At 38.8% G+C, this 12544-nt stretch overlaps 1 protein-coding gene across 4 annotated transcripts in view; it reads left to right on the top strand.

Annotated features, from left to right (window-relative positions):
* The window catches only part of vti1a (vesicle transport through interaction with t-SNAREs 1A), an 86376-nt gene that overhangs the window by 53378 nt on the left and 20454 nt on the right, over nucleotides 1-12544 (top strand). For 2 of the 4 annotated variants that reach the window (XM_077738687.1, XM_077738688.1), the window contains 2 exons: nucleotides 4752-4822; nucleotides 6515-6587. In XM_077738687.1, coding sequence (XP_077594813.1) covers nucleotides 4752-4822; nucleotides 6515-6580 — 137 coding nt within the window. In that variant the 3' untranslated portion in view covers nucleotides 6581-6587. The remainder of the gene's footprint in view (nucleotides 1-4751; nucleotides 4823-6514; nucleotides 6588-12544) is intronic. The other 2 variants (XM_077738685.1, XM_077738686.1) reach the window with 1 other exon arrangement.

The raw sequence follows: 12544 nt of genomic DNA, 5'->3' as shown, positions 1-12544 counted from the left end.
TTAATCTTGCGTTATACTTCCCGTGCGACCGTGAGCTTGGCACCTCTTTATTCTGAGCGAGAAAAGCAGGAGCGCTTCAGCTCACTAGCCTCATGGCCTGTGGGCTCGGCATCACAAATACATCCCAGTGTGGGTACAACTTTGATGAAAGGTGATGAAAGTGTGTCACCAGCCAGTTGTAGAAGTTGTTACTCCGACTAAAAAAAAAAAAAAAAAAGAATTGTGCAAAGACAGGTAACTTTATGCACCGGGGACTTGCTGGCAGTCGACTGCTTTGCTTTGTCTGTGTGTCTGAGCTACAAAAACCAACGGGGAGGGAAAAATGGTCTCAAATTTATCCCGCTTTCTGCCTATATACTTCTTCTCAACCCTCCTGTGGGGTCAACACTGTCTGTTTGCTGGATTTAAGTGTGGGCGACACGGTAAAGAGAGACATGTCGGGTCCATTAAAACAGAGGTTTTGTCCAGTTGGGTGTTTTTTCAAAGTTGAAGTTCAATGCTTTTTTTCCCTGAGATTTTTGGTCAAATAACAGTTTTTCTACATTGGGAGTACTGTAGTAGTACTATAGTAAATGTTGGTTTCTCATGCATTGGCAGATTTTTGAAAAACAAGTTACACACAGAAAACTCAAGTCTGTCCTTAAGTAGTGCGTCTATTATTGTATCAATATTCAATTTCAAATTATTAAGGGAATTCACCTGAAATGATAACGTAATTTTAACATTTTAGGCAACGAAATCTAATGATCTAATTGTGCTTTGACTTCAATCTAATGGAGTTGAGGGGCAATTTAACATAGATTTATGGTAATCTGGAAAAAAGTTATTCTATTTTGCCCATTTTTCTCCTTTCCTTTGTAAACTTAATATTTATAGGAGCTAAAGAATCACATATCAAAGATTTTGTACTGCTTTAAAAAGGTTATAAATGCAATAATGTATGCAGACATGAATCCAAAAATTGCAATGAAATCTGATTCTGCGTTTTTTTTCAATATATACATATATATACATCCAATTAAAAATTCAAAATCAAGGTAACTTGGGTATCCATTCTGACATTGTCTAATATAAGCCAGTATTAAAAACACTCAATGACTGGTGTGGTAGTGAAAGCGTTAAGATTTTGCATTATGCTGTGCCAATTCCTTCAAGCGTTGGTAGATTCATGGGCCGGGGTTGTGGCCTGGTTCAGATACAATTTCCCCATCGCAATCTTAAATTTAAGCCTTCATTTTCCATGCTAATTCTTTCCTGCAGTTCTTGCTCCGAGCGACCAGTTAAACTCGAGACGTGGAGCATAATGTAATGTAATAATGGGCTTGTTAAATAGACCTTGGGGTATGGCGATCTTTAGCGAGTGAGTCAGAGCAAGGCCTCCGCACTGGGGTTATTTAAATTGTTAATAGCTGTTTAAACTGCCAAGGAATATTTGATTCGCTAACGAGCAACAAGTGGAGGGCAACCGCAGTAGAATTCCTCTTTTTCTGCACTTGTTTTTTTTTTTGCACATCTTTTTTTTATACTACCTTTGTCTGGACGATGATTGAGTTGGTATTTTTCTAAATATCCTTAATCTTTTCCAGCATCTCATTGAGTCTGAACATAGAAAATAAGTGAAATGACGTACTTTTAATCTAATAAACTGTCCTGTTGGCTATTTTTAAGGGATTTTGTTAACAAGCATGAGTCAGACAGCAAAGGAATTTACCGTTCCATTAAAAATATTCTCTTTTAGAAGGTCGTTATCTAACTTCCCATTTTCAGTAACGCAAGGGCATCACTGTAATGGAAGTTTTTATCAGATATTAGACTAAAAAAACTTTCATAACAGATACAGGAATATATTTATTTCTTCCCCAAAGGCAACTAATACCGTTTTACTCCAGAATACCTTTTGAATTGGACACCATAATAATGTAATGATATGCAGAATCCTTTTTTTTTTGCCATTGATGACTTCCTTAGAATCCAAATTGTGGCTTTAGGAAAGAAAAGTATACATTGACAAAACTTCAGAACAGAAGCCAGAGGTTGTTCAAAAGCAATAACATTAAATCCAATAGCAGGAAATGCTGCCTTAACTCGGTGTCAAACTCATTTCTGTCACAGGCCAGACACACTCTCTCTTTTTGGTGAGTCATTGTGTCTGCAAACTACTGATGACACACCAAAAAAAAACTTTAAAAATCGACCACAATAGATAATCAAATGCATCAGGAACTATTTTGATTAATTGTTCCGAGACATTATTGACTATAGAATGGATCACATTTTTTTGTTAAACTATTAACTCCATTTATTTTTCTCTTTAACCAATTTAAACATTTTTTTAATATAAAGGACAATACCCGTTATTTATTTTTAAATATACATTAGTTAAATATCTTATTGTTATTGTTTTTTTGTATAAAATACCCAAAAGGGAGAAGCATAAAATATTCCTATTTAAAGATTTTCATTTATTTTTAAATTCAAATAAAAATTAAATAATAATACTTATTCTAATTTGTTAATGACAATAACCTTGATTGGAAATCACCTTGAAGCCTCATACTTATTTCTTTCTGCTTAATTTCTCAATTTTTTTTGTATAAAAACTCATTTTCTTCAAAATCTTGCCAAATTCCGTGCTTTCATGCATAACAACATACCTTAACACGCATTTCTTTTTCTCCCGGCCTGATTAGAGGCCTTCTTTTCATCACAAACTTTTCCAATAATCTACTTGCAGAGGGTTAAAAATAAAATACAAAAAAAAAAACTTGTTACTTGCTCGCAGTCCTTGTCACACTCATTTATTTAAGAGAGAAAACACAGCCCTGGCAGACACGGATAGATGTGCTTATTTGTCTCTTTAACAGAAGAGTTCCGCTACCAAGCGCCTGCCTGGCTGTTCCTTTCCCTTGTTCTACTCAGATAGCGACGGGACGTAGAAGAGAAAGAGAAGGAGGGGGGCTGTTATGGTTATTAATACCTGCGCTCAGTCTTTTTAATCTGCCCTATTTGTCACATGTGACTGTCTGACTGCGCTGTTTAATCTGGGTATCCTTCAATCTGTCGGCTCCGGATTAGAAATTAATGAAGGCAGGAAACGTCGCATTTGAGACACTTACAGTGTCGGGAAGCTAAAAGGTTCTAGGGATGAATGGAGTGTCATTCGTTTGACGTCGTCTTCTCATTTTCACCCCCCTTCGCCCGCTCAACAATGCCATCGACTTCCCCCAATTTTCCCTGTCGATTTCTCTTGTTTGGCTGCCAGATGTAGCCCCATTTTTTTCCCGTTTTTTTTCTTCCTTTTTGCCGCCCCTCCCGAATAGGCGCTCAGCACGTGGGCCCTTTGGTGTGCGGCACCTGTGTAGTGTAATACAGTCAGCAACTGTGTTGTTTATCCCGCATTTGTTTGGTGCGCTTGAAAGCTCGTCTTTGATCCACGGAAGGATTCTTCAACCCCCTTGATTCATCCTCTCGCCTCCATCATTTTTAAACGCTAATGCTGGAGCTACATTGATGGAAAGAGTGTTTTTATTTCAGATTTGAGTGGGAGGGGGCCAGGCTGGGCTTCTCTTTTTTTATTTTATTTTTTTGGTGGAGCCAACCCATGGGACAGTAAACTGACAGTGACCACTGACGAGCTTGTCAGGTTCCTTGTCGGAGATGTTTTTTGTAATTGGGCGTTAATGTGTTTGCACTCGCCGTTGACGTGATGCATTGTGAAAAATGTATGTTTACAAAAAATGAAAGAAAAAAAGATACTGTATATGAATGGAATAGTTGGGCGGTCCACCAGGCAATCACAACTGTTATTTGCCTTCAAGATCTTAATCAACTTCTAAGTTTTTCCTATATTTTATACATTTTTTGATCATTTAGAATTGTGTATGCTGTATAACAACTTTCATATGGGAAAAAATATTTTAGAAATAATACGTTTTTTAGTAAAACCGATCTCGTCTTCCCCATTTCGGTTCTAATCCGGATCGTCCCGGGCACTGGTAGCAGAAAACATCATCGTCAGCTGCCTTTTCACTATATAAATATAGCTTGTCAGCAAGCAATGTACTTAGACAGTCAAGATAGATGTCAGCATCATACAGCTACATCTACAGAATAATGAATTTAGTGCATACACAAGGCGCACTGACTGATTGGGCGCTATGTCCACTTTGGAAAATATTTTAGACTTTTTAATGTGCCCTATGTGAGTAAATATTGCATTTGTACGGTTCATCACTTAATAAGGGGAATTGCAATCATTGATAAGGGGAATTGCAATTATTAATAAGGGGAATTGCAATCATTAATAAGGAGAATGATTGGCCAAGGTTGAGAGGTATGCAATAAGGTAATATTAATTCATTTGGCTACCACTTGGCAGCTTGGCTAACTAATCGAGGCTAAGAGGACTGGCTCGGACTGCAATCGCCTTCATAGTTCAAATGGATTGCACGTCTATCGCCATCAGTGTCAGCCAACGAGTCAGGAACGTTTCTCTAGCCCTTGTAAAAATTCTTCGATTGTGTTCCAGCATTGTACTATTTTCACAACAGAGAACATTTGATGATTTTTGCCATGAAAGCCTCTGTTGCTATAATCAGCTATCTAAGCCACAAGGTGCAAGAACAGGTTGCCAACACATCACTAAAGTGCTTGACAACTGCTCGAGTTTCACCTTGGAGGAGCAACCCTGAAATGAGGTCGAGTGTTCCCGAGACCCCCAAGCTGACGCATCTGCTTTTGTTGTTTTGCAGAACAAGTCGGCCAAGAGATTCTCTCCAACCTTCACACCGACCGCGAGAAGATCCAGAGGGCCAGGGAGAGGGTGAGCGTTGCCAGAAAAGTGTTGGCCGGCTTGAAAATGCTGGCAAACATAACTTGTGTGCGCACCGTCGTGACACAGCGTACCCTGGGGCGGGTCTGCAGTTTTGTGTTTGTGGTTTACCGTTAGTCATCCATGTTTCCTGTCCATTTGAATAAGTTTGTCTTGTTTGTTTAAAGACAAATGAGCTTAAAATGAGGGTTTGACAGGTTATATAACACATTAATGGGGGATAAAATTGTGAAATGAGTCATCTTCTCGCCATTATTTTTTCAAATTTCACCCAAAAGCACCTTTCAAAGGGTCGTGTGCAGTTTTTAGAAGCACTGAAAGAAAAGATGCTTAGAACATTACACTCCCTCCTCCTTTAACATATTATGTCATCAAGTGAAGTTTATTTTTTGATGCTTTTGAAGTGGTTTAACATTTCACAAAATCGGATCTAGCAACGTTTTAATGAGCCTTTTGGAAATTTGTCTGAATTTGCAACTGGGTAGATGAATCAGCAACTCATTATTAATGTATTTTACAACTATATCGATCTTTCCTTGATAGGAAATATTCTTAGATTTATACATTTGATAAAAGCAGCCATTTCAAAAAAGAATATAATCTGTTCTTTTAATGCTAAAATGACTTAAAATTGGCAATTATTATTTTTAGCTCACCCACCTACTGTATTGTTATTACATTCACACAATTATTAATTACAACAGCCATATCCTTTGTATAAGAACTCTAAAATAGTTAAGTACGATATACTATAGTTAAAGAAAAATTAAACAATATAGAAAAACAGATTAGGTTTGGATTACGCACCCAAAAATGAGTACAGGTCTAATTTAACAATAATAATCCCCAATATTACCTTTGAAAACAATCCCAATAGGAATTATTGTCTTTGAAAAATAGGGGTACATTTACTATCTGACTTTTCCAACATATAGGTTTCAGTTCCAATGCTATAAAGCTGAAAAACATCCCAAATATTTCCCATGCCAAACACTGATATAGACAAACATGATCGGTAGGCAAGTGAAGACCAAAAACAGGAAGGGGCGCCCCACCCCTGGCGGCCCCCTCAACGCAGAATGCTAAAAGATCACAACAAGGCAGTGGGCCTCGCTCAAGACCTTTTCAAAGGAAATCAAACATTTCCTTTCAAAAACGCTCCACCGTGTCTACTGAGGCTACTTTTTCCTTTCTTTGGCTTTTTCCTCTCTCTCTCCGCTTTCTTCCCGAGAGTCTTCTTCTCTCAACGGCCCCCCACCACCGCATTCACACAAACACACAACTTGAAAGATGGTTATGTCGTATAAGCATTAAAAAGAAGAAGCCACGAGAAGTTTAAAAGGTCGTTAACAACCATTTTTCTTGACTGGAAATGTTTGATGCTTGAAGATTTGTCGGGTTTTGAACCCGTGCCTTAGTCCTTTCCACTGTGTATACACAAATGCTAAAAGTCAAGTGGTACAGTATGCTCAGCTTAAGATGGTGCTTTTGTTGCTTTTGTGATACAAATAAGTTGTCTCAACTCAAGGTAAAAGAAGCAACCCAATGAAAAAGCATCACATACGATTTAACTCATTCATTGCTGGTGAGGGCAATAGACATCCAATTCATTTGCAATGGGAGGGATGGCAGTGGTCTGTCATTTCATTTGCTAACTGGTTTTTGTACCTCTCGTTCTTCCAGCTGCGGGAAACGGACGCCAACCTTGGGAAGAGCTCTCGTATCTTGACGGGCATGCTGAGAAGGTAAGAGCCAGGTACGAAACACGAGCAATGTGGCTAATGCATCCCATAATCGGAAGTTAGGATGTACATTTAGTTACATTTCACCAAAAGTCTAATTAGTTTTGACATTTTGGGCATTTTGTTTGAAGACACTCCTTTTCAAAAGACAGCAGATATGTATTAATTAATTTTATACTTGTTTAACCACTATATATATTCTGGATTCCTTATGATACAATTTGTGATACAAAGTTCATGATAACCATTATCTCATAATATTGTAAAACTACCATTGTCATTACCTGGGTCAGGAAATCAATCTATTATATGGATATGATATATATTAACAAAAACTACTGACTTTTCCCACAGACTATGACAATAAAAATACAAATATTTAGTGCAACAATATATTATTGCCCCATTCATCTAAACAAACAAGTGCACTTCTTAACATAGACCATTTTTTTAACCTTTATAAAGCCATTATTTGATCCCTGCCACCTCCCATCTATTGTTATGTGCCCTAATCATGAGACCTTTACTTTCTTTACAAAACACTACTACTATTCAAGCATCATTAAGAATAAAAATATGAGAAATTCGGACAAATTCAAACAGGATTCATTAGCTTCAATAGTCATACATTCATTGTGAATATTGTTAAAAATGACTCAAGTTCAGTTCTCTTTAAAAGTATCTCCTATGCCTTACGATCGACTTTTTGTTGAACTACTTCATAGCATCTATATAATGACACCCAATATAACTAAAACACACGTAAAAACTTTGGTATATCTTGCCACTGCTGCCATCAAACACCCGATTCAAACACAAATAATTCAATACTCCTTGCTGCGCTACTCCTCTATACACACACACACACACACCAGTTTTCTATCACATCTCCATTTCATGAAGTACCAGCCCCCTGAACCGCAACGCCACGGTTTTGTTTCCCCGCTCCCTCTTTCTTGTCCCCCCCCCCAACCCACCCCGCCACCTCTGTCGCCCCACTGTGGATTTTGATTAAGAGTAATATGTAAATGACAGCGCCTAAATGTAAAATCGAGGGGCCGGGAAGGAAGTGCCAATTGAAATAGATGCTTCAGTGCCCGTAGACAATTTGGACTCGGGGGGAGGGCCAACAAGGGAGGGCAGGTTGACTGTAACCGATATTTCTGCATACGTCTCCATTTCGTCACGTTTGATTACGGCGAGGGGAGGGAGATTGCCGGCGGGAGGACCCCAGGGGGGGGGTCGGTCAGTCACCCATAACTGTCCAACAATCATTCATCATCCCGTCGCCTCCCTTAAGTAAATAACACACTTATTTCAATATTATCATATTAATGTTGAAGTTCAGCTGTCAGCTAACGGGAAGACTTAATCAGATGTAGCGTGCCAGCCAGCGCCCGTCTCGTAGCTCAAATCAGGATTTATGAGCACTCCTGTTAACGTTCTCAACCCCCATTGACGCTTGGTGAAGAAAAACATGGAGTTTGTTGCGTTATTCAGAAAATATAGTCGTGTATAAAACCCTGTATTTCTTTCAATGGCTGCCATTGACGGGGGAGTTTATATTTGATCTTTTTTGTGGAGATGGATTGGACTTCAATGATGTGTTGGCATTAGGCTTATTGTGTTGTTTTTAATGATTTCCTCACACCTCGTGTCTTGTCGGTTAAGGTTGGTACCCTAGTTGTTACCTCAAGCTGAGAAGCAATTAGATCCCCATTAAGCGAGTTCACCAAAAGCCAATTAGCTAAACACTTGTCTCCAAAACTAATCTACTTTGAGTCATCAGTCTCAAGCCTAAGTGTGGGGGCCAAATTAGAGCCATGTGAATTTTTTTTCCGCTACTTGACATCAAGTTTGTCATTAGCACTCGTTTTTTTTCACTTTATTTTTTTAAACTCACTTATAGTACAATTTAACATAAGTCAGGCTAATGATAATTTAGAGTCATGTCACTTTTGTTTTAAAGGGGGTGACAAAATGTCTAGTTTTCTTTATACGTTTTTGGGGGAATTTCTTCAACACCCCTAACAGTAAATTCAGTGGCACCTCAATAATTGAGATTTGTATTATGTTTAATTCATAGTATTTTTTATTTTTCTTCATAAAATTTTCCTTTTTTGCAGAATTAGATACAGTAAAAGTAAACACAATCATAGTTTTAAATCAACTGTTCAAAAATATTTAAAAATTAAAAGAAATACCTTTTTAAAATGTCGCAGTAGGTTTAAAAATGATCATTTAGATGCATATTAATCACCTTGAAAACTAAACAAGCCACCATCATACAAGAACTTCATTAAAATAACCATTAAGTATTTTAATTTGGACAATAACAAGCTGCTCTTCCCATTGACTTTATAAGTTAAGGAACACGTGTGTCTGAATACCCAATCTGATTTATTGAAAGGCTAAAAATGGGAGACATTGATACTCTTCATCAAGCATCTTTTTTTTCCCCATAGTCATTTGTATCCCCGTATGTGAGCCGTCCACCTCCGAGCAGTGTCCATCCTGCCAGTCCCGGCTTGCATGAATATGGAGCTGTTCTGCGGCCGGGAGCTTGCTTATGTTTTCCGTCTGATATCCAGGCCCCTCCATTCCCATTTCAAAGGGAAGTCCACCCGGGGCCTGGACTTTTTGATCTGCCTGGCGACTGAGTCGACCACCTGCATGTGGGATCAGCTGCCAGCCAGAGTCCGAAGGCCCCGCTGCTTCCCCCGCTACTCCTTGTCTTGCCTGCTTCATTGCCCTCTTTTACTGGGCTCGCTTCTTCCCAGTGGTCCATAATTGGGCCGAGAGCCACGTTTGGGAGGCTCATTCCCAACTCTAGTACCGAAATATTTTTTCTAGTCATGGAAATAGTGTGGCTGTTGCTTAGGAATGGAAATAACAGGAGAATCCTTGGTTTTGGTAGGATTTCTTTTACATTTATGAGTATAGAAATGGGTGAAATGGATGTTCAGGCAGATCTCTGGTCTGTGTTTGTGCAATATGCAGTACTATGTAGGTCACATAACCAATGGGGCCGTCTCGAGACCACTTTGAAGAGCGCAATCGAACAAAACGATTTGATTTGGGCGATAATTGAAGCTGAAAGATGGAGCACGGCAATGTTTACATCTTTCGCCGTCGCCTTTTATACTCTTAGTTGATTTATTTATTGTTGACGTTGAGTTTTAGGGCCAGACGAGTAGGGAAAACTGAGTCTTGAAAAGGGGGGCATTGTTTTCACGCAGTGTCTGGAGAGGTTTTCTTTAACTCATGTCAACACCAGTTTTACTACTCAGATATTTGTAAGTCATCTTGAAACTTGATAGGGATTTTGCCTGGGCTAGTATTTTGCATCAAAGTGAGCAATTGGCTCAGTTGTTGATTACAAGTTAGCTGGTAGAGTCTATGAGTGCTCTTCAGTCTGTAGTGTGCTGTAGCACACTTGTGCCTATTTTATTAAGTGGTACTTAGACATAAAGTATCCATCTGTAACCCAAACTGTGCCTTCATAAATATTGGTTGCCACTAACACTTGATTGACGATCAATAGCAACGATATCGGAACCCTGGAACGTATAATTGCGTTTTCTTCCTTTCGTAAGTATTTTGTTCAAAGATCTAAATGCCGAAATATCCTTTTTAAAAAGGAAAAAGCCTCAGTTTGGTCGTGAGTTTTGACTTTTACACGCTAACGCGATCTCCTCATTGGGCCCCCAGTAGCAGAACATTCCCACCGGAACCTATGTTCTTCTGATGTGAGCGATTTATTCCATGTAGTACATTAAAACACATTTGCCTTTGCTTCCTATGCCATATTGTCGCGTCCCTTGTGGGTCAGTTCTCATCGTGTCTACCCCGCTAGGAAAGCTTTTCATGTTCAAACGTCTTTATTCTGGCGTGAAGTTAAAAAGATGAAATGTGCCTGACCCCTTCAACTTTTAATTGGCCAAATAGACGCAGCTGCTTTATGTACATGAGTACATGTTGTGGATTGACAGTGTTTGGTAGGGTTTGCAAAGTATTGTATTAAAAACTGTTTGTAACTGTTCAGAACATGAAGGAATGTAATGTTCATTTAGGGTGCTGCTCTTTTGGTAAGCGTCTGACTTTAAGAGGGCTCCTATTGACTTAGTTCAAATGGACTTGACATCCTTTGCCAATCTGGCACCCAAATAGATTATAATTCATATTTTAGGGATGCATTTAGATGTCATTTTTTATTTGAAAGTTATTTACGTTCTGTTATATTTACAAAGGGTCTGAATCACCAATTTCATAACGATATGATGACATATGGATTCTTTGGATAACTAGAGGATATTTTCCAACATTACAAAGTCTACCAAGATCTAATTCTCGTTTTTTTGATAGATTTTTATATAGTATTTACCCCTGTAACAAGTTAAAAAAAACACAAAATTGACCTTTTTGGAAGTTCTTTTGTGCAAAAAAATCAAATTTTGATAGAAAAAATACTCTTTTTTTAGCAAAATGTCATCAATATAACAAAAATGTTGCTTGATCAATCACCCTTTGACAATTTTGGCTTTAACTTTATTCACATTGGAACGTTTTTTAGGGACATTCATTTTTCATGATAGTGATGACAAACCCAACAAATAATTGGAATGTACTATTTTTTGCTCCAAAATTTAAGGGAGCTGTTTATATTTTCCTGGCGACCAATCGAGGCCCATTACATTTTTTTCCCTACAATTTGAGGGAGGCTTTTATTTGTCTTTAAGTGGATGGCAGTGACAGCCGCTATTTGAGGAATTGCGGCATGTAAGGGAAACAATACTTTGGCGATACTTACACTATTCTAATAATGGGTTGTGTGTGTTTGTACGGACCGCCGCTGGGACAATGGCAGGGTTGTGCGGCTCACCCTCATTACTCGGCAAACAAGCGCCACCGCCACCTCCTCACTCTCGCTTCATCTTCTCTCCTCTCCTGGCTCGCCCATTAGAGAGTGCTGATGAGGCGCTTTATATTTGGCCTGTAGAGAAAGCTGTTGTTGACGAGGCTTAGAAAGGCCTGGAGTTATTTTACGAGGAAGCTTTTAGAAAGAATTTTGATTATGTGTTAGTGCCACTGATAACTGGAATCTGTTTTTCGGGTGACGGATTGCCATGACAAACTCATCGAGACATATTTTTCTTACTACAGCTAAAGCACAACATTATTTTTTTCTGACTTGTTAACTACTAATAGAGCCATTGACTTTTTTCCACTAATTTTATGTAGTTGTATTTTCTATTTAGTAATGACTGGTGTTCATTCAGTCATTCTCCTAAACTAAACATGGGTCTTTTTAAAAGATACAGACAACACCAAGTAGAAAATGACTATGATGTGAAAGCATTGGCGTAAATATGCAAAATGGGCTCTGTTCCTTTAAAAAATGTCAGTCGAAAGGTATCCCCAACAGAAAAATGGCAATTCCTGCCCCGTGTTACCTCAAACGTCACTCCTAAAAAGTATGGAAGCAACTTTTCAACAGGTAAAGCCTTCCTGGAACCCCACTCGCCCAGTTCCCCCACCACAACCCCCTTGACGGGTGAAATCAGAGGCTGCCGTGGCCCAACAGGCGCTCGTAGGTGGATCAAACGGGGCGGTACCCTTGGAGTGACACCTAGAGCCACTTCAAGGGACGCTAGTGCCACTGATCTCCCGACGTCTTGTCGAAGTGACAGTCAGATGGGGTTAAAAGATGGCTATAAAAAAAAAAGTTGATGAAGCATCACCTCCATATCGATGCAAGTCCACCATTGAGTGTTGGTATGCGTACATGATGGGATGTGTTTGATTAATTCAAATTTGGACTATATTTTTCCCAGGGTGCCAAGCCACCATGACTTTATGAACTTTATATATCATGATAAAAATGTTGCAGTTGTCTGCCATTCATACTTGCGTTGGAGTATTTTTTTTTGTTCAATCCCATCAGACCCAGCCAATGTTGTCATGTAGTTGA

This window comes from Stigmatopora nigra, chromosome 18 (genome assembly GCF_051989575.1).
Source record: "Stigmatopora nigra isolate UIUO_SnigA chromosome 18, RoL_Snig_1.1, whole genome shotgun sequence".
In the NCBI taxonomy this organism is placed as follows: Eukaryota; Metazoa; Chordata; class Actinopteri; order Syngnathiformes; family Syngnathidae; genus Stigmatopora; species Stigmatopora nigra.
Note: the sequence above shows the minus strand (reverse complement) of the source record. Positions and strands in the feature narration are given on the sequence as shown.